This window comes from Rhinoraja longicauda, chromosome 9, assembly GCF_053455715.1.
Source record: "Rhinoraja longicauda isolate Sanriku21f chromosome 9, sRhiLon1.1, whole genome shotgun sequence".
NCBI classification, from domain to species: Eukaryota; Metazoa; Chordata; class Chondrichthyes; order Rajiformes; family Arhynchobatidae; genus Rhinoraja; species Rhinoraja longicauda.
Genome location: NC_135961.1, coordinates 59,118,819 through 59,142,485, shown reverse-complemented (window position 1 = coordinate 59,142,485; position 23,667 = coordinate 59,118,819). Strand labels below are relative to the sequence as shown.

The 23,667-nt window shown below is 38.6% G+C and overlaps 1 protein-coding gene across 2 annotated transcripts in view; it reads right to left on the bottom strand.

Annotated features, from left to right (window-relative positions):
* The window catches only part of kiz (kizuna centrosomal protein), a 115,863-nt gene that overhangs the window by 38,096 nt on the left and 54,100 nt on the right, over positions 1-23,667 (bottom strand). For both annotated transcript variants that reach the window (XM_078405598.1, XM_078405599.1), the window contains exons 6-9: positions 20,425-20,800; positions 6,851-6,985; positions 2,277-2,441; positions 340-490 (exon numbers count right to left, since the gene is read on the bottom strand). In XM_078405598.1, coding sequence (XP_078261724.1) covers positions 340-490; positions 2,277-2,441; positions 6,851-6,985; positions 20,425-20,800 — 827 coding nt within the window. The remainder of the gene's footprint in view (positions 1-339; positions 491-2,276; positions 2,442-6,850; positions 6,986-20,424; positions 20,801-23,667) is intronic.

The following is a 23,667-nucleotide window of genomic DNA, read 5'->3' as shown; positions in this document are numbered from 1 at the left end:
TTATTCATTTTGGCAAATCAACGAATATAGACTGTTTCTAAGCATTAAAAAATCATCTCATACAATCTTCTGTTATTCTATATGTAATTGATTAAATTATTCCAAAGCTGTCAACTTACTGATTGAAAAAGTTTATCAGGTAATAAATTAACAGGTGAGTTCTACTTCTATGAATTGCTAATATGTTATCAAGCCAGCAACAAACTACATTTAATTGCATATGAAATATTTACAAGAATAGAAAATAATTAACATTTGCAAATTAAAATCCATTGTTTACAAATGCAGTTCAGTCCTTATATTGTAACCTCCAAGAACAAAACACAATAATATTGTTACCTTTTTTGAGCCACAGTTCTCTGCAACCAATAAAGGTCCAAATATCTCTCCTACTTCATCTATATTCAGTAATTGATGTTCCAACAAAGAAAGAATGTGCGAGTACCACTGGTCCCACAGTCTGGCAGAATCAGCCGGTAGTTTCGACAAGCTGCAGATTCAAAGCATTGAAATAACACAAAATCTAAGAAATGAAACATATTCTGATGCTGAGAGTGACTGGAAGAAAACTAGCCATATTTTTGGGAAAAAGTTAGTTAGCAGGTGGTTACTAATTTAGCAATATTGACAAACTGGAGGCTCTGATGAAAGTCGATTATGTTTATAATATAATCCCTTTCTTAATATAATCTCACTTCGGCTCCAGTTCCCACACTTCCTTTACAGTTATTGGGTCCCCAGTTCCCATGCTTCCTTCCATTCATAGGGGCCCTGGTTCCCACGCTTCCTTTAAACTTACTAGTTGACTGGAAAATGTGTTCTAATATTGTACAACATTGATATAAAGTGAATTATAAGTGAGCTTGTGTACTAAGTGGAGTCACATCCAATAATCTAGAAAACCTGCCAGTCCAGCACCAAAGTCCTGTCCATGCTAAATTATCAGAGTTTTATTAAGTGAAGAAGGTCACAGGAAAATCAGCTAGACATCTTATGTAAGAAAATACAAACTGGAGGCAGGAGTACCTGCTCCACCATTCAATAAGGTCATGCCTATCTTTTGCCTCAACCCTACTTTCCTGTACTTACCACCACACTGCTCCTCCCAATCCTTATTCTTTAATATATTTTTAAAAATCTAATGAGCATCTGCAGCCTCTTGTGTGGAGAACGCTAAAGATTTACTAAGTTGGAGATTCAGAAATTTCTTCCAAATCCATCCTGAATGACCAATTCCTAATTTTGAAACTGCGACCTCCAGTTCCGCTCATCTCAACTCAAAGATATGTCATCCTATCATCCGCTATTACCGTGTCAAGCCCCTGAAGAGTTTTATATAATTTAATGAGATTGTCGTACTTCCAAACTCGGGAGAGTGTAGGCACAGTCTGCTTAACCTCCCCTCATAAACTTGTCAACCCAGGAATCAATCTGAAGAACCTTAGATGTACCCCCGTATATTATAAGAATAACCTTCATAAAGAAGAGACTGCAGACCCAGATGCAATCCCAACAGGATATAAGAGCTCCTCATAACTGGAGCAGTATCTTTACTCTTTCTCTCACCGTACTTGTGCATGTGATAATAATCTCGACTTCACTTGATACCCTCTTGGAATATCAGATAACATACTGTTTGTATTCTTAATTGCTTGGTATACCTGCAGGTTAACTTTAATGATTCAGCCTACTCCTGATTCTATTAAGAATGATCCTTCACCAACCTATTCAAATCTGTTAAGAGATAAATTGAAGTGATCTGTAAAACGGGCAACAGCAAAGTATAAAAGAAGACATGAAGTTTCTACATTTAACAGCAAGGGACAAATGGTGTTCCAAAATTAAGTGAAAAAAATCACACAAATTACTGCCTGGTCAAACTCAAAACTGATTAGGCACGGTGTATCTTACAAATGGATTTTAAAAGTGGCTAAAAGGTAAAAACAATGGGAATTTATTAAAAAGTTGTGGATGACACTGCAAGAGAAGTACTGAATAGAATACTCATGTTAGTCAGTTCAGTTTATTGTCACGTGCCGAGGTACTGTGAAAAGCTGCATTATGACATTGACAGTTCAGAGTGTAATTTTACTTCTGTGAGATGTCATGTGGATAATTTACTTTATCAACTGTGGCATTAAAAGTTAACTTAATATGTGCTGAAGCAAAATGGAAGCATATGTTAAATGCGTTCTAAACAGTCAGCGGAAAGACGATACACGATTATTTTGCTCAAGTAGTTTTGGCTTCTTTTTTAAATCTTTGGCTGACTTTACCTAGATTTAATTTCATCAACTGCTTCACAGCACTTATTCAAAATTTCGTCAGAAAACAGAGCGCCATTTGAAGAACTCCATGACAGTTCCCTGAGCTGGTGAAGAACAACTGCTCCACAGGCTTCTAGGCTTTCCTTGTTCAAACTGCCTTTCCTGTTGCATATCCTGTAAAAGAAATGGAAAAATCTGAAATTCATTCAACACAACAAATAAGCGGCAAATAGGTATTGCACCAAATGATCAATAATTCTGAGGCAACAGTTGAACGATTATTTTTTATTCTCAAAGTCTAATCATTCACCATGCATAATCTAGACAGAATACAATTTGGGTGCAAAAAAACAAAATAACATAATTCACTGTATATTGTACTACTTTGACAGAGGTAAAACAGAAATGTATGTAGAACTGTAGATCTAGTTATCAGAAGTAGCCAAATTGTAAATGGCGTTGCAAACATAGAATGTAGAAATGCACAAGTAGATATTTTACAAAATGGAGAACTGATTAGTTATTGAGGGACTTGATTACATTCAATTTCTGCGGTCTCATAGATAGAACTAACTAGTTGTGTCTTATCAGTAGAAGCAGTTCAAGCTAGGTACAAAAGGTCAATGGATACTAGGGCCATTGTTCTGGGTCAGAGACAGTGAAGAGGCAGTCAGATAATCATAGGACAACACTGAGCTGTCCATCATCTGTCCCTAAGATGATTAAATTGTCCCATTACACAGTATTTGTTAAAGACCTTATTGGTTATGCATGTGTGTAATTAATTGTTAATGTTATTAGTTTGTAATAAACTGGGCAGAACTGAGAAAAGGTATAATAATGCATTTTTCTCTTTGTTGAGAAATTGTCTGATATTTTTGGCAACCCTCTCCTCACCTATGTCATAGATATACATATAGATTAACATTTGGTGCATACAACAGACCTGGATCTTGTGTAATTCTTTAATTGCCCCTTTCCCCTCACAATTTTATATTATTTATAAAGAAATAACTAATATCAAGTTGCAGTATAAATTTATTTTTGTACAAAATATAATCCTAAATCCTCAAAAAAATGGCAATCAAAATATAAAGCAAAGTCATCCAAAGGATTCATGCCTCAAAATTACTGATGGAAGATGACCCTGAAATCTTTTGGATGTTCAAGTGCCTTTCACTGTTATAACCCAGATCAAGACCCGTGTGCACCAGATCTGAGCTAGACTGTTTCCAGGATTGACGCATGAAAATATTGGCATTCTGCCTCAAAAAGGATGGTAATAGAGGTAGAAGTAAGGAAAAGGGATTCCTTAAGTCAAAATGCAGACTCAGGTTGCGTGTATTTCTGCGTTACATCACGGGACCTTCTGCCACTAACATCTGCCATTGGTTGACCAACACACACATTATCATGGAAATGGAGCTGATGCCACCCCAACCCTCCCCACTAACTTTCCAAACTACCCTCTCCCCATCATCCAACAGATATTTCCTTTCTCCAATTTGTTTTGGAAAGCCAGACAGTTTATCACCCAAGAAGATACGAAGTGCTGGGGTAACTCAGCGGATCAGTCAGCATGTCTGGAGAACACGGGTAGGCTTCAGATGAAGGATCCTGACCTGAAACTAATCAGATCAGTCTGAAGAAGGGTCTCGACCCGAAACATCACCCATTCCTTCTTTCCTGAGATGCTGCCAGACCTGCTGAGTTACTCCAGCATTTTGTGAATAAATACCTTCGATTTGTACCAGCATCTGCAGTTATTTTCCTTCACATAAAATTGAGCATGTTATCTTTATATTAATATTGGTCTCCATATTCATAAAATAACATGAATGCATTTAAATGATTGGAATGATATTTAGAATTAATGAATTGTCTTTTGAGGAAATGTTGGACAGGTTCGGTTAGTATCCACTGAGGTTTAGGGGAGGGGCAAGATGAGGTGAAAAGCGAAAATAGGGGGTGGAAATAGGGAGAGAAAAGAGGGGGATGAATGTTTATTGAGGTGGTGGTGCAGATGATTGATAAGGGTAGCGTGGTGAATGTTAACTAAATGTATTTTATTAAGACATTTGATAAAGTCTCCCACGGTAGGCTGATCAGAAGAGTAAGATGCATGGGATTAATAGTGATTCGTCATGCAGAATCAGAACTGGCTTACTAATAGAAGACAGAGGGTTGTGGTGGAAGGATAACATTCAGTCTGCAAGTTTATGACCAGTGGAGTTCTGCAGGGATCTGTGCTGGGTGGGACCTTTGCTATTTGTGAAATATATAAATGACTTGAACCTAAATTTAGACAGGCTGGTTAGTAAGATTGCAGATGACACCAACATTGCTAGGGTCACGGAGTGTGAGGAAGGCTGGCACGGAATACAGTAGGATATCGATCAGCTACAGAAATGGGCAAAGAAAGGGCGGATTGAGTTCAATCCAAGCAAGTGTGAGATGTTGCACTTTGGGAGGTGAAATTTAGGGGGAAAGGTTTCTTTGACCCTTGGCAGCATTGATGTACAGATGGATCTTGGGGTCTAAGTCTATGACTTCCTGAAAGTGGTAATGCAAATACATAGAGTGGTAAAGAGGACATATGGTTTGCTGACTTTTATAGGTTGGAGAATTGAGTCTAAATCATGATTCAGCTTTATAAAACTTTGGCCCTTATTTGGAATATCGCATTCAATTTTGGTCATCCCATTACAGGAAGGTTGTGGAGGTTTTGGAAAGGGTGCAGAGGAAGTTTATCAGAATGATGCCGGGATTAGGGGATTTAATCTCTTTCCTCGACAGAGATGTGAATTTTTCATCATATCTCCATCTGCACTGTGCTTTAACATCGTGGAGCTGGCAGTCCCTTTGTTAGGGATCAACTGCGGGAACACAGGAACTTCGACCGCCCCGATCACGGGAGCTTCGATCACCGACTGTGGGAGCTTCGATTCCTCCGACTGCGGAAGTTTCGATTGCCCCGAGAAAAGGAGGAAAGAAGGTATAAGTTATTTGCCTTCCATCACAGTGGGGAATGGGAGGTCGCCGAAAAATCAAGATGGACGTGCTGCCTGCACTGGTGAGGACTCGGAGGGAGTGCCGTGAGTGCAGTGATCTTGGTGTTTGCGGGGACATGGCTCCATGAGGACATCCCGGAGTCTAATGCGAGTGTGGACGGCTTTCTGACTGTTCGGGCAGACAGGGACTGCAGAGAGAGTGACAGCAGTCTCAGAGTGACAACTCTGGTCACATCATGGTGAAGGAGTGTGTGTGTGACCCGGACATTGAACTGATGGGTGTGGGTCTCCGCTTATGCTGTGTGCCCTGGGGATTCTCACACGCCATTGTGGTGGCTGTTTATGTTTATGTTTAATTTTTCTGTGGTTATGTATCTTGTTGCTTTTTTGTATGACTGTTGGCAAATCAAATTCCTTGTATGTTTACATACTTGGCTAATAAATGAATTACAATTACAATATGCAGGGTATGGAGGGATATGGATTATATGCAGGTAGATAAGAGATGTTCTCGGCATCATGTTCGACGCAGACATTATGGGCTGAAGGGTCTATTGTTGAGCTGTACTGTTCCATGTTCTTGAAAGAGGACAAGGAAAGAGGGAGTGGAGGGGTAACAGGCAGAAGAAAGGAAGAGAAGAGAGAGAGAGAATGGGAGTGAAAGTGAAGAGCGAAAGAGTGAAAAGAGGGAGTGAAGAGTTGGAGGGGAAAGGAAGAATGGAGATATGTTTGAAGCATACAAGATCCTGAGAGGTCTTGACAAGGTGACTGTGGGGAAGACGTTTCTTATTTTGGACAAATCTACAATTGTTTAATTGAGTAATTGTTTAAAAATAAAGATCTCCCAATTCAGACAGAGATAATGTTATTTTTCCATTTGTCAATCTTTTTACTTTCTTCATCCAAGGATGGCAGAAGCTGTCAGTCTTCAGCAGAGGCAGATAGATTTGTGAAAAGGGGTACATGGTTATTAGACTGTGCATTTGAGGGGACAGCCAAAGAAGGGTCTCGACCCGAAACGTCACCCATTCTTTCTCTCCCGAGATGCTGCCTGACCTGCTGAGTTACTCCAGCATTTTGTGAATAAATCAATATATGCAGGTTCAGGGTGAAGGGCCCAAACAAGTTAATGCTGCTCCTAATTTGTTTGTTGGCATGCTTGTTCGTTGTTCTTCCTATGTGTCGTTATTGCAAAGTCAATGCTCTCTTTCACCATCAGAATGCACAGAAACAACCAGACCAAATGAGGTATAACAGTTAGTGTTCAAAAAAACAAATATTTATGTTAATTAATAATAGGAAGTCAATTTAGAATACATAATCGTGCATACTTCTGTGTATAATAAAAATAACAAAATCCAATTAATGTATTCATTTTGTGTGTTAAGTAATTTTGTTTGTGGAATTTATGAACTAATGTATTAAATGTGAGAACTTTAAAATTGATACGTTACCATTCCTGGGTCTAGATATTCGGCATAAAGTTTATATTTTATATCTTTTTTTAAAAGCGACATTTACACGAGCAAACAATGAATTCTGGCACTACATTTTTAGCAGATTTATAATCACCTTGTGATTTCCTTCAGTTTTTCATTACTTAGTGCAGAAATATGATACAGTTCTGAATAGGTAGCCTTTCTTCCCCCTGCAGCATCTTCTATTGAGTGAAGTAAGTGATAAAACCCTTCAAATGAAAGGCACTCTCTGCAGATAAAAATGAAAAAAATCAAGTTCATGATAATATTTATTCATGTTATTCAATCAAACATTGATATGAAATAGTAGAAAGGTAAATTGGCATCAAATAAAATATAGTAATTAACCTTAAACCTTCTTACAAATGAAGACAATTGCATTTTTGTTAATATGCACAACTGGACACTCAGTTTTTATGGATGAAGGGCCCAAACAAGTTAATGTTACCTGAAAAAAAGTCAATGCCTTATTAATAGATGTTTAAATATTAAACTATATGAATTGTAGTCTGAAAGATGAAAAAAAACATTGGAGCTGAGACTTACAGTTTTTAATGCTTTTATTTTAATTTTCATCTTTTAGTCACTCATTTACTTCAAAATCCAGAAAGGCAGGCCGGCCTCTGTTATTGTTGTTTTGGGACTGGCTACCAGGTGAATCTTCCCTTTTAGCTTCCAGTTAAATATCTATTGTACATTTTTCTTCAAGTATCTGTCCATGCTTTGAAGCTAAGCATGCAGCACGATTCAAAGGCAATACTTCAGGGGAATGTGTTCCACCGATTAATTATTCAGACAGTAAAAGCTAATATTTCCCATGTAGTACAAATCAATAAGCTAAATGTTCTAAAAATGGTTGAAATTTGTGGCACCCTTTGCTCTGAGGTGCTTCATCCAGTAAATGACATAAAAACTTATGCACCATAGAACTTTATCCCACAGATGGAAGCCATTCACCTCATCGTGTCCGTGAGATCCCTTAAAATGGTATCCACCTCAACCTACTTCCCTGCCCTTAGCCCATGCCCCTTATTTTCTTTTTTTTTTAATTCATAAATTTCTTCGTTGAAAGCTTTGTATTTCTGGTTTTGTCACTGATTTTGACAGGATGTTCGATTTACTCGAATGAGCCTGTTTAAACAGATTTTTTTTCTCTCTAAACAAATTAAAAATAATTTTTCTTTTTGATTCTTAAATGATGACTGACATTCATTCTTCTGCAACATCTGTACAATTAACCAATGACTATTTAAAAATATTAAAGCATATTCATTCTTCAGAAATACTTCCAAAACACTCTGCTTACTTTCTCAGAAATAACCTTAAACTTGGGGTACTTCCGTAGTAGAAAGTACCGTTAAGGGAATAACTATTTGCTTCAAGAAACTGGGCAATGTTTTAGATTTCCGTACATTTCTGCCGATCCTTGTTAGTCCATTCAGAATCAAAAACATGATTGCAAATTGGACCATATGATGTGAGACAAAAAGCTAATGTGAAAACAGAATAGCTTTTTGAATCTATAAAATACATTTAGCATCCAAAGTGTGCTCTTATCTAACTTTAGCAATAATGAATCATTGAAAGCTGAACATCAGCAACTGGATTTTTTTTTGAGGGCGGGTTCCCAAGGTCATCTCCAAAAAATTATTTGAAGAGACATTGAAGCTGAATTCTCTATGCCCTTGAAGTACCAGTCCTTTTTACACCATGTCTGGCACCAACAATATGAGGATATAAACTGTTTTTCCATATTCACGAGGGCACAATCTCTTAGCTGCAGTATAAGAATTACTTTCCTGTAACTAAATTACATCCTTCTCACTCAAGCATCCAGCCAACAATAATAAATGGACACATTTTAGCACCAAATAAAGCTTAATGGAGCAATGAATAATGAAGATATTACTGTCGTGATTTTAATACAACAGTAATTCAATTGTACCACTCGGAATGGTGCGTAAATAAAACATACTCAGTGGATTGCTTCAAAATACTAGACATGGATTCTTAAATTGCATTGCATTTATATCACATATAGATTTAACATGGTGTAATAGGAATATTAACAGACACAGCAGTAACAGATTATATTTTTTATGTGTACATGCATTAAATATCAAAAAGTTTAATATTCAGCAGATAATTGATTGCAACCATATAATCTGTTGATTGATAAATACTTGTAGTTATTTCAATTGCAACCTTATTTTGCGAGCAGAACTGTGATTTTAGAAATATTTTTATCAGCTGGTGTACATAATTGCTTGCATGAGATAAATGCACAGTGAAAATTAAAATGTTGCTTAGCATTAACTACTCTCTATGTGCAAGAATTCAAAACTGCAAATGAAAACTTTCTGAATGATAATTTCTGAGATGTAATATATAATTGCACTGCTATTAATCACAGATACAATATATTTACCTTCTGCGAAGGAAAGACCACAAAATATATTGTATTTAACTATTGACCTTTGTACAAACAATATTGTAATTACAGGTAACATACTTCTTCATCTCCTTTCCGTAAGAATTAAATAAACATATCGCTCCATTCTCAAGCCTATGTATTATAATTTAATTGTATGCACATATATTTCCAAATTATAAGACATGTGCTGCATTTTAAACTTCTAAACATCCATACATAAATGCACCATCACATCTAGTATCATGAATTAAAATACACATGCAAATCTATTTACATTTTTATTGACTTTTTCTCAGGTATGGTAAAGGCCAGATTCTCAGCACAGAAACACTGCTTTAGTTGACCCTAGGTTTTGTACAATATTCACTGAACATGTCATTCACGCAAAAGTGACCAGTCGTACATGGGGCCAGTCTCAGAGTTACCTGACATTCACTGATGCAGAAGCATGTCTGTATTGTGCAGCCAAGGCCTAATTAACACGCTTAAGTCCCATCAGTCAATATCATTGTGGTGATAATATGATGCTCCTCATTGCTTTTGTGCTACAGGCTGTGTGCATTTTCCCAATCAAATACATTTTTTGACATCTGCAATCACACCCAAAGTAAAGGTGCAGAGGGGGATCCCTTCATAAATATCAGGGCTCATTCAGCATTTGGTTTATTACAGTTCATTATCAAGAGATTAAAAAGACAAGCTTTACATACTTCTAACTTGATTTGTTGCTAAATTTAAGCTTGGAAAATATAATTGTACAATAATAAATTCAATATGTTTCTAATGGTCTTATAATATGCTGCGCATACCCCCAACATTATTTCACTAAGTAAATGAAAACATGAATTCCCATTTCTCATCAAGGCAACTGATAATCCACGACTGAGGTAAATGTTTAAGTTTCAAACAAAAACGAATAGAGATTCACATTGAGAATTTTAGTTAGCAAATTTAGAATCAAACAGATTTTCAAAATGTCGCATTCACCACTTAATAGTGGTGTACTTTTTTTGGAGAATGGGAAGAACAGAAATAGCCTTTGACGGTAAACTAAAAAATTTCAGATACAAACAGTAGGTCTTTGATAACGTAATATTAATGTACTTTTCTATCAGTAGAATTGTCTTTTTAAACAAAACCCCAAAATATATATTTCCAATTAATAATCAATTTGATTCAGCTACCTCAAAATACAGTGTCTGTCATTCTCCATAAGAACACCATAGAATATCTCCATACCTTGTCTCCTCCATCAGAAATGTGCATCCAGCCTTGAAGAGTCTTGCTTGTCCATAAAGAACTCTTTAACTTTCTGCTAATAAACAATGCTGCTGTCTTTCATCACACTTCCAATTCTTCTTTGGCTCAAAGTACTACTGGGAACACCCAACAACAAATGCTTCTGAGAATTGAAAACTTGCATAGGTTTGAGGCTTGGGACAGATCAGCTAAATCATATTCAATGGCAGGACACGTGGTCCACCTAGCACCGATATTTTTCTCTCCATCCAATATTTTGCCTATTATATCTATTCTTGGCCCTACTGGCCTCTCTTACTTACACTGCTCCCTTTCTCTCTTCAAAATCTACTCTTGCTGCCGCCATTAGCTTTTTTTAATGCCACTATCCTTAATTCTCCATCTTTGCTATAAACAAAATGCTCCTTCCCTTGAGTCTTTTGATCCAAAACACCTATTGCGATAATTAATACTGCACAGTTTATCTCTAGTTAACAGAACTGTCAATCAAAGCAAGTCCTGCAAATGAGGGGAAATAGTGGCCATTGGTGGTGGAAGTACCATCAATGGTAATATCAATATGCAAATATACAAGTCTCCTGCATGCCAACTGCCTGTATCAAGCACATGTATGAAAAACTTATCATTTTAACTTTGTTTTACAAAAGTAAACTTTACAACGTTGTCTCTTTTTATCAGATGGATCAGATCTTTATCATCTGACAAATTGCCATTAATAACAGATTACTGAAAAAACTCATAAGCACTTCAGTGACAGTTCTCTCTATAAACCTTTTCTTAAAAGTACAAGTGTCCATGAGATAAGCAAACAAACACCAAGCATTCAGTACACTTCTTACCCAGGGTCCCAAGATGTTTAGAAAAAAGTGAGAGCGTTAAAATTTTAGACTGCTTTTATCATTTTGCCACATCTTGTTGCATAATATGTGGTCCCAGCATTTCCATGCATACAATACCTGTAATGTGTTCATTTTTAAACACGTTGAAGTGAAAGTTTCACTCCATGGATTAAACATAAAATCGCAATCCCGATAATGTTCCAAGAAAGTTTAACATCTTTTTTTGTACTATGCATCCACTACCCTTAATCGTCCTAATATTTCTCATACTACTTGGCTCATTCATCCTTAAAAGCATATCACTTCCACCCCCACCCGCCACCAGCCCATGGTAAAATCTGGGTGGTCCACACTGGAGGCAATTGTGTGTTACAAATGAAACAGCAGCATGAAAACAGAATGGCAACAAGAGGAAGAAAAAAGAGAAACCAATATAAAGAAAAAACAGAATGTATGACAATCTGTAATGGGCTGAGGGTTAGAGGTCAGGAAACAAGGGATCCTTCTCTTCATCAGGTTGCTTCCTGGTAACATCCTGATTAAGCTGACAGCTTGAATTATATCTGTTACATTCTGCAGTAGACAATCCATCTGTGCTAAGTCCTCTTCAATGCTGCTGAAGAAGCTTGGGCAAAAGCTTGGTCTTTCTTCCTTTACCACGGGCCTCAAAGCAGTCATCTCTTTTCTATACTCTTTATTTGTCAGTGCTCTTCAAAGAGACCTTTAACAAACTGAATGTGTTGTGTGCATCAAGCCCGCAGTATTGTTAGTCTCTCAAATGCAGCCAGGACTACACCCCTGCTCTGTCTCTATCTCTCAGATTTAGTTTAATTGTTGGATTGTCATCAAATTATTTCTGGTCCTTGGCATCAAGCCTAACCCTGGCTCTGTTACACAAAAAAACATGCTGGAGATTGAACCTTTCAAGTGATATATTTAGATTCTGTTGCCATGGTGCACTCGGATCTGAAGCCCTACAGAACCATTTGACAGACTACAATGAAGCAGCTTGAAGCAAGTAATTGTGAGGAAAATGGAGAACATTAGGGCTGTTTTAATTTTACTTTTATAATCATTGATATTTAACTAAAGATACATAGCGTATCATTTACAAAAGACTGGAAGTGACATCGTCAACATTCATACATCTTGATGTGAAACATCCATATATTTTGTGAAACTAAATTTATTTCTCAGAACGATATTACAATGAACTGCTTGGTTATGTAGAATAACAGTAGAATCCCATCACTTTGTGTGTGTAATAGAATAATTAAATAATCATCAATCATACATAAGTAAATTAAGAAAGATGAGAAGTAAATGAGAAAAAATAAAACCTGTAAGAGATATTTTCTCAGATTTTTTAATCCCTGGATTTGTCTTTATTTTTATATTGTTGGGCATGTTTTTATCTAAATAAATATTATTTAAAAGGGCAGCAAAAATTCTCAAGTTTTTTTCCATTTATATATGATTTTCAAGTCACTAGACTTGGCTTCACTGCTGCATATTAAATCAGTGTACATTTGAAAAACATTAGTTACAAACTATTAGATCTGTTTTCAGGTACAGTGTCTCAGTTTTAGCAAATTAACATTGGCCACTGAGAGTTTCATTACGAAGTAGGCAAGAAGGGGAAATTGAGTGAAAGAACACAAGTAAACAAGGCTGGGAAAAGTTTTGGGTCTGAAGAAGGATTTCGACCCGAAGCGTCACCCATTTCTTCTCTCCTGAGATGCTGCCTGACCTGCTGAGTTACTCCAGCATTTTGTGTCTACCTGGGAAAATTGGTGGTGGGGATATGAGCTTGAGGATAGGAGAGCAGGTAGGTAAATGTCAAGCAACTATGTTTCCTCCAAAGGGACACAGTCTACTGTTACTCTAAACTCTGTGGATTACAGTAAAAAATACCGCAGAACATGAGTACATCAGTTCAAAGTCAAGTATAAGAAAATAACTGCAGATGCTGGTACAAATCGAAGGTATTTATTCACAAAATGCTGGAGTAACTCAGCAGGTCAGGCAGCATCTCAGGAGTGAAGGAATGGGTTCAGGCAGCATCTCAGGAGAGAAGGAATGGGTCAGGCAGCATCTCAGGAGAGAAGGAATGTGTTCAGGCAGCATCTCACCATCTGAAAGTCAGCCTAGTTGACAAGCTTGGATTCTGGTTGGATAGCAGCATCTACTCCTGATGTGACAAGCCAAAGCAGGTAAGTTGCCCACTTTTGCTAATGTGACTTTGGAAGGAGTCATAGTGTGGAAACAGGCCCTTTGCCCACATGTCCCATCTACCATGTCCCACCTGCCTGTTGGCCCGTATCCCTCTAAATCTGTCCTTTCCATGTACCAGTCTAACTGTTTCTTAAACATTATGATGGTATCTGCCTCAACTACCTCCGCCGGCAGCTTGTCCCGTACACCCACCAACCTTTATGTGAAAAAGCTATCCCTCAGATTCCTTTTAAATCGTTCCCCCTCAGCTTAAACTTATGTCCTCTGGTTCTCAATTCCCCTACCCTGGGCAAGAGACTGTGCGTTTACCCGATCTATTCCTCTCATGATTTTGAGCATTTCTATAAGATCACCCTTCATTCTCCTGCGCTTCAAGGAATAAAGGGTGGGTAGGAAGGTGTCCGACTCCCAAGCTTCGTAACGGAATGGTGAGGTATGGCTGATTGTGGAGAGGCTTTTCGGGGGACTGTGGAAAGGGTGAAAGCATCTAACTTCTTCCCCAAGTTGTCTGTTCTTCTCTCCATTTGACAGATCTTCTAAGGTCTAAGAAATCCAGATGGCCAGAGGTAAATCTATCTTAGCTTACAGATAGTTTTAGCCTGGACATCTGGGTTTCTTAGAAAGTCAGGTAAACAGTCAGTCAGCGAATCCTGCCAAACTCTTTTAAAATATTTAAATTGGCAATACACTTCTGGGCGGAATGCATTCCGTGGCCGAGGAGTCAGCACGTTGGGCTTAGCTGTAACATTTGTAATGTGTTCCCACACATTCAATATATCCACTTATTCCATTGATCTATCAGTCAAAGGTTTCCAAGCATCACTGTGGAAAGGGGTTTGTTGAGCTTTGATATCAATTCTCCACAGAAACTGCAGGCAGGTGTCAGCACATCTGCACAAATGCAGAAGTGCCAGAATCACTGGCTGAGCTCCACTAGTGATTCCTTGGCTGTAGTCTGCCACATGACTCCAAAGACATACAAGTTTGTAGGCTAATTGGCTTGGTATAAATGTAAATTGTGCCTGGTGTGTGTAGGATAAAGCTAATGTGCGGGGATCGCTTGCCGGCGCGGACTCGGTGGACCGAAGGGCCTGTTTCCGCACTGCATCCGAAACTAAAGTAAGACCATGTGGAGTCAAGCAATAAACCCAGAGCTGGAGCTTGCTTATTTATCCCAGTGTTTGTTAGAGAGTACATGATCCAGCAGGCTATTAAGTTGAAAGTAGATTATACAGCTGGAAGGAAAGAAAGTAATACGAGTTACATTTTAAGAAAATGTGAGCCTGGTTTCATGATTTTAATTTAAAGTATCTCCAAGTATTGTTAGTTAATTTTCTTGTCCTATTTTAGTTATCATTATGTGTTATCAGCTTTGACAAAAAAAGGGAAGGATTGCCGATGTGTATCAAACGTTTCTGAAACAGCTTTGTGGTCATTGCTTGTTCTGGCTTGTTCATGAAAATGTATCCAAAGAGTGTGAATGGAGAACACGAGTAGGTGGCGAGGTAGGGCTCATTCAGGAAAATATGAGCCATTTTATTAGCACCAGTTGTCAGTGCAAAACTAAAGAATTAAAGTGTTTGGTAACCGGGAGATCAGGTAGGTCCAGGCGCACTGAGCGAAGGTGTTCAGCGAAACGATCACCCAGTCTACGTTTATGCTCTGTTCTGCAGTGTACATTCAGTAAAATGAAACCTTCCGTCTACCCATGTCTTAAGATACAAAAGCTGCACAAAATTTGCAAACCGTGCTGAAGAGGACACAGTCATGTATATACCTAGGAAAGCCACATCATACCTGCGAGGACACTACAGTAGTGCCTGGAATAATGAAGAGATATTATATTGCTTTGACAGCGAGGATTGGTAAACAGGGTTCATGAAGAAACTTGTTTCGTTTTCTAATTATAGAAAATGGGCCCCTTGTTGAACAAAATCTCAAAACTATCTCAAGACTCTGAACAGGAATCATGTCTGCATGCAATGGTATGAAATTGTAGGACATGGAATTCCCAGGGTTAGCTCCACAACTCCCCAGTTAGTACCCTTTATTTAGGAAAAGCAGGGTAGATGATATGCCCATTAGTTTCATTACCATTTGAATAGAACCAATATATATCATATATCATATATATATATATATATATGAACAAATCATAGAGTCTGAAGAAGGGTCTCGACCCGAAACGTCACCCATTCCTTCTCTCCAGAGATGCTGCCTGTCCCGCTGAGTTTCTCCAGCATTTTGTGTCTATCATAGTGTTAATTGATCTGTTTTTTGCTAAGTAACCCATTCTTATTGGGTTATAAGGTCATATAAGGTCATACAGCTATACAGCACCAAAACAGGGCCTTCAGCCCATCTTGTACATGCCAATCAAGTTGGAAAACTGGGCTAGCTCCAGTTGTCTGCATTTGACCCATAGCCTTCGAAACTCTTTCCATTCATATGTGTCCAAATGTCTTTTAAAAATGTAATCGTGTCCGATTCAAAGCTTCCTCTGGCAGCTCATTCTAAACACGGATGACCTTCAGAGTGAAATAGTTACATCTGAGGTTCTTTTTCAATCTCCCCCCTTTTACTTCAGCTATGCCCTCTCGTTTTTGAATCCTCGACCCTGGGAAGAAGACTGTGAGCATTCCCTTTATCCATGGCCCTCATGATCTGTACACCTCAATAAGGCTTCCTCTGTTCTAAAGAAAAAAGTTGCAGCCTACAAAACCTCTGCCTATAACTCAAGTCTGCAAGCCCAGGTAACATCATTGTGAATCTCTTTTGCACCCTTTCCAGCTTAATGGCATCCTTTCTATAGCTGGGGCCCAGAAATGCATGTGGCACTCCGTGTGGTCTCAATAGACAATAGACAATAGGTGCAGGAGTAGGCCATTCAGCCCTTCGAGCCAGCACCGCCATTCAATGCGATCATGGCTGATCACTCTCAATCAGTACCCCGTTCCTGCCTTCTCCCCATATCCCCTCACTCCGCTATCCTTAAGAGCTCTATCCAGCTCTCTCTTGAAAGCATCCAACGAACTGGCCTCCACTGCCTTCTGAGGCAGAGAATTCCACAACTTCACCACCCTCTGACTGAAAAAGTTCTTCCTCATCTCCGTTCTAAATGGCCTACCCCTTATTCTTAAACTGTGGCCCCTTGTTCTGGACTCCCCCAACATTGGGAACATGTTATCTGCCTCTAATGTGTCCAATCCCCTAATTATCTTATTTGTTTCAATAAGATCCCCCCTCATCCTTCTAAATTCCAGTGTATACAAGCCCAATCGCTCCAGCCTTTCAACATACGACAGTCCCGCCATTCCGGGAATTAACCTAGTGAACCTACGCTGCACGCCCTCCATAGCAAGAATATCCTTCCTCAAATTTGGAGACCAAAACTGCACACAGTACTCCAGGTGCGGTCTCACCAGGGCCCGGTACAACTGTAGAAGGACCTCTTTGCTCCTATACTCAACTCCTCTTGTTACGAAGGCCAACATTCCATTGGCTTTCTTCACTGCCTGCTGTACCTGCATGCTTCCTTTCATTGACTGATGCACTAGGACACCCAGATCTCGTTGAACTCCCCCTCCTCCTAACTTGACACCATTCAGATAATAATCTGCCTTTCTATTCTTACTTCCATGCCTCGCACAACGACACCATAATGTCACAACTTTTGTACTCCATACCCTTCCCAATGAAGGCAAGTGTGCCAAACAACTTCCTCACCACAATGTTCACCTGACTTGCCACTATTAGGGAACCATAGACCTGTTCTCCCAGATCTCTTTGTTCTGCAAAACTCTCCAGGGCCCCACAACTTACTGTGCAAATCCTGCCCTGGTTTGACATACCAAAGTGCAACATCTCACATTCGTCAGAGTTAAATTCCATTCACCATTCTTGGCCCACCTTCCCAATTAATGGCGATTTTGATCTAAACTCTTCTTAAATGATAAACAAAATGCTTCACAACTGTGCTAACACACATTTTCATAATTGGAAAGCAACTACGTCAAACACCATCTACATGACACGTCAAGAGCATTTGAGTCTATGCATCATATGAAAGCACCACCAACAAACTCAATGCCATTCCATACAAAGCAACCTCCTTGGTTGCAGCACCATCTCTCACATAAACTTTAATTTCCTCCACTACTAGTGCGCAGTGACTCCAATGTGTTACTCCAGCACTTTGTGTCTTTCTTTGTATTAAACCAGCATCTGCAGTTCCTTGTATCTCCACCTTACTATTTGTGTTGTAAAGTAAGGAAATTATTCCTGTTGAAACAACTGCAGTAGCTGATCTGGCAACTCCTGAAGTGACAGGACAGCAGAACCTCAAGGACAGCAGATGTGCGGGAACACTACCACCTCCACTCACAACTTAATATAAAATGATTTCTTCATTGGATAATAAGTCTAAACCCTGGAATTCCCAATTCAACAATATTGAGAAAATACAGTGCTCTCCATAATGTTTGGGACAAAGACCCATCATTTATTTATTTCCCTCTGTACTCCACAATTTGAGATCCGTAATAGAAAAAAATCACATGTGGTTAAAATGCACATCTGTGAAACACGATGGTAGGGGTGTTATGGCCTGGGCATGTATGGCTGCTGAAGGTACTAGCTCACCTCTCTTCATTGATGATACAACTGCTGATGGTAGTAGCATAATGAATTCTGAAGTGTATAGACACAAATTATCTGCTCAAGTTTAAACAGATGCCTCAAAACTCATTGGCCGGCAGTTCATTCTACATAAGACAAGAATCTGTTAATCACCACCTTAAAAATATCCATTGTCTTGGCCTCCACAGCCGTCTATGGCAATGAATCCCACAGATTCACCACCCTCTGACTAAAGAAATTCCTCATTTCCTTTCTAAAGGCAAGTCCTTTTATTCTGAGACTATGGCCTCTAGTCCTGGACTCTACCACCAGTGGAAACATCTCCATATTCACTTTATCTAGGCCTTTCACTATTCAGTGTAGGAAGGATCTGCAAATGCTGCTTTACTGCGAAGATAGTTACAAAATGCTAGAGTAACTCAGCGGGACAGGCAGCATCTCTGGATAGAAGGAATGGGATCCAGAGATGCTGCCTGTCCCGCTGAGTTACTCCAGCAATTTGTGTCTATCCTTTCACTATTCTGTACTTTCAATGAAGTCCCCGTCATCCTAAACTCCAGCGAGTACAAGCCCAGTCCCTTCAAATGCTCATCATATGTTAACCCAATCATTCCTGGGATCATTCCTGTAAGAAGACATTAGTTTTGGTCTGTGAACAGGGAACAGTGGTGACAGGCACATATCAATTTTGGAGTAAGATAGGGAAGGCAGACTAATCAAAAGAGTCAGTGTTATATATATTTGATCATTTTCCAAGAACATATATGTGTGAATATCAAGAGAACATGCAAATCTGGGTCATTCCATCTTTACTTGATATTCAAATGTACACTTTCAAGAATTTATTTTAAATCAAAAAGGCAATCAACCTGCATGCTAATCTCTCCATGATCCCATGCTAATCTCTGCACAACAGTAAAACAAAATGATTTGTGAGGGGACAGAAGATCATGTCGGAGAATAGCTAGCAATAATATGGCAATTAAATGTGCCAGTTAGTTATTATTCACTAGTCAGCAATGAACATCTACGAGTAAATTTGTTGCATGTCTTTTATTTCTAATCTGCAACCACTTTTGTCTGGGTTCCCAGCCGAGAGCTTGATGGTCAAGAATTACATCTGTCAGCAGATCCTCAAAATGACCTCACAGTACTAGGAAAGATATAAAATGGTTGGGACATTAACACAAATAATAGCATTACAGGTGCTTGCTTGTAATATGCTTTGGGAAATGATGGGATATTATAATTAACAAGTAAACGAATAAAATAACTGGGTAGTGCAGAATGATTTAGCAATCTTTCTAAATTGAAGAACAGGGCTCCAATTTGATGAGGTGCTAGTCAAGTTACAGTGCCAGCTGGAAGAATGTTATACAAACATAAATTTGAATTCCACAAATGTATTTATTGCTTTTAATACCTTGTGGTGGCTCTAAGATAGCAATTTAGATTTGAAAAGCTTTCTAATTTCTATTTGCCTTGTATGGTGAAAATAAATATTTGATGGAAATTGACCCTTCTCATCATGAAGAGTCCTCAGAAATATCTGGAAAACTTACACTGAGGTTCCAATGAGAAGGTTAATTCTTCCGTGGTTGTACTTGTATAAAGCCTTATGTGGTAGTTTCAACAGCAGATTTTTGCAACTACATTTTGCTTCTTTAGTCTATGTAACTGCTTTGAAATTTATTGATGTCTGCAGTAGCACCTTAAACTGTCATTGGACCACATTCTCAAAACCATTTGGCTCTTGGAATCAGGTATTATTGAGTCAGCCTCGCTCAAGGAAGGCCCTTCCTTTTATGCACCGCTTCAATGCAGATGCAATAAATGGTGGCGTAGACTTGATGGGCCGAATGGCCTAATTTTACTCCTATTCCTTGTGTTCTTATAGCACCAAGACACTGTAGGTGCTGAAATCCTGAGCAAAAAAATAACTAACTGCTGGAGGAACTCAGCAGGTCAAGCAACATCTGTGGAGGGGAAAGAACAAATTACATTTCAGGTTGGGACCCCTCGGTTCTCGACCTGAAACGTCGTCAGTCCATCTTCCTCCAAAGAAATTGGGAGAAGTTGAGGTCGTAGCCATCTCAATCAGCAGAGAACCACTGCACAGGTAATATATCTGTTTTTCTTTGGATAACTATATTTTTTAATAACATCATGATTTGAAACCACCTTTTAAAAATGCAGATTATTTAAATAAATATTTACAGATATAATAATCTTACTTTGTATATATGATAGAACAATACTTACTCATCTTTCTGGGACTGTTCTGTGGGTACATGTGGTTCTCCACAAAGATTGCTATTCACTGATTTGCCACTGTCTATTACTGATGGCAGAGTTATGGAAGGCACACTGTGTTCTTTTTTGGAAAATGAAGTCCTTTCATCTTTGGTAAAGGGTGACTTGTTGCTCTTTACCAAATCGTCATTTACAGCTGTTTTAGGATATTGAATGGAAGCATAAGGGTCTTCGAGATATTCCTCCATGTGCAATTCTTCACTGCTACCAGAAGTACTTGTGCCACTTTCTGAATCATACAGCTCATCTGCCAGTCTCTGCACATCCTCACTTGATCTCAGAGCCTCGGCTGCATCCTTATTCTGATTCTGGCAAATGGTTGATTCTGTAAAAACAAAACGATTGGTTGTTAGGAAATGATAATGTCTGAAGGCTTCCTGTAATATTTTACTGCCACATTTAAACTTTCCGAACGCCCAAGTCCTCTAGAGATTTTGCTTTGCACTTCAAAAGTGAGAAGGCTATAAACCCACTTGAGATCTGTAATTAACAAGCAACTGAGTCTGCTCACCGACTGAGTTTCTTAAAAAATGAGTGTAAACACAAAGTGTGTAGGAAGGAACTACAATGCTGGTTTACATTGAAGATCGACACAAAATGCTGGAGTAACTCGGGGGGTCAGGCAGCATCTCTGAAGAAAAGGAGTAGGTGACATTTCAGATCTGAAGAAGGTTTCCGAAGGATCCAAAATGTCCCCTACTCCTTTTCTCCAGAGCGAGGTACTGCCTGACCCGCTGAGTTACACCAGCATCCAGTCTGCACTTCCCATCGGGGAAATCATTCATTATATCGGGTGAAAAATTGAGATATTGTGAAACATCTCCTCTTAGAACCTGTTCATCAGAGAACATTCATCATGTCTAGTTCTATTTCCTGGCTGTGGCCTAATGAGTAACCAACATCAAAAGGTGACTAAATTCTGAACATTTACAACTTGTTTAGAGTTTCTATCAGGGAACCTTATCAAATGCTTCTGCGTGTTTGTCCTTCAGATAGTTTGTTCAAATAGACTACATCCAAATTGTTGAGTCAATGTTCTAAGTAAGAAAAACTGATATCACACATATTTAAAATTGACTTAAATTAACTGATGTCAATTGGGTTGGCATTAAGGGCACTACAAATAGTTTTCCAGGAATGCAGTGTGAGAGTCAGATAGGGTTTCTATTCAGATGATGTACAGCAACCCATGATGGAAGCAAACAGATGAAGATCTGTATGCAGACAATCAAAGTTAAGTGCAAAGTCTGCCGATGTCAAATGGCTAGCTGCCTGGCACTCACTGTTCGACTAATATCCTCCATTGGCTGAGATTTCAGGTGGTAATGCTGGACATGTTAAGTGTCAATGACTTGAAGCTGGCATTGGGGATGGGAGAACCAAAGAACTGCAGATGCTGGTTAATACACAAAAAGACACAAAGTGCTGGTGTAACTCAGCACGTCAGGCAACATCTCTGGAGAACAAAGATTGGTGACGCTTTGGATCGAGTGCCAGATGCTACTTGACCTGCTGAGTTACTCTAGCACTGTGACCTTTTGCGGAGGATGGGAGTGGGGTTAAGAGTAAAAATTACCAAGGAAATTGAAATACTATATTTTAGTAAGTCAGTTTATCACTGAGGAATTAATGTACTATGCTGATTTGTCATCCAAACTAAAGGCTGTCTCCAATGGGACACAAAGTCCTGGAGTAACTCAGCAGATCAGACAGCATCTCTGGATAGGTGAAGTTTTGGGTTGGGACACTTCTTCAGACTTAGCCTATCTCCAATACTTTGTACTTTAATTTTAAGGTCCAAAATCAATTCAGTTGTAAGGATTCAATTATGTCAGACTGACCCTTCCATTTTCACTTGGAAAGTCAAGATCAAGAGCAATGTTCAGTTCATGTAGGATTAGTGAGAAGAACCGTTTGACCTCAGAATGAAAGTAAATACATAGGAGAAGACAAGGTATTTTGGCATTCCAGACTATTCTGCAAAGGACGAGACAAGAATAGAAAGGAGTTGAAAAGTGTTAGAGGGAGTGGGAAAAGGAGACAAAGAGAAGGGAGGGGGGAGCAAAGTCAGATGGGAGATAAGAGAGGACAAGGAAGAAAATGGTAATGGAGAAGCAGAATGGAGGTTAATTGGGAAAAGATTGGGGTTGAGAGGAGAAAATGTAGAACATGGAGCTTAGGAAGAGAGAAACAGGTCAGGAAATTGTCCTAGGCGGTCTGCTGCTGCTGATTGAGATTTGTTTTGTCAAAGATCCTTTAAAAGAATGCAAATAAGATGAAAAAGGAAGACATAAGCAAGAAAGTGCAACAAACACAGTGTTCGTCTGGAGGTGAAGATTATTGTTAACACAAGACCAAGGGTGATATTTACACTATGGTTTTCTACAAGACAACTGCAAAAGAACATCTTAAGTGGGCAATGTAGGCAAGAAGTCTGAGAATCAATATTGATTGTCTCAAATATGACCATGCTGCCATTAAGGAAAAAACAATGTATTTCAGTTGACTCTTAGTTTTTAGAAACAGCTTAAAATTGATATAACTTTCGTAATTAACAAAGTGTAGAGAATAGCTTAATGCAGGGTGTATATTTCTAAGGTAGACATGTATATTTCTAAGTTAGGTGATTTTCTCACAAATTTTCCTGCAGCGCCACCTCCTGTAAAATAAATGTATTTGCTCACGTGTCAGTTCATGTTAAATACATCATTTTAATTGTCTTAAGAATGTATCACTGATGAAAGGGTGCAGTATAAGATGGCGGACCAGACTTGAAAATGAAATGTTACTTATGTCTGGTGGCACTAAGATAAATTGACCCACAGGTTCTTTGGAGTTTGACTGCGAAAGTGAATTTGATTTCTTCAGATTTTGTCTCCTATCCGAGTTACAGGTGCCCACATCCATAAGACAGTTTTATTTATTCTGTCTATTTGCCTGTTTGCTTCATTTTCCTTTAGTTGAGATATCTTAAATCATGCTGGTATTTAATAATATGACCTTTTGCTGAAATGTCACCAATATTGATATTATTCACTGTGAGCTTTTATTTGTAATAATTTGCAAACGATTTAATAACACCTAAATTAGACCACTTGCATCCTATGCATATTTTAAAATCAATTCTCTCTTTATGAAAGATTTACTCTTGGAATCCTCTGATTTCTACATGCTAACTTTTGATGATGAAAT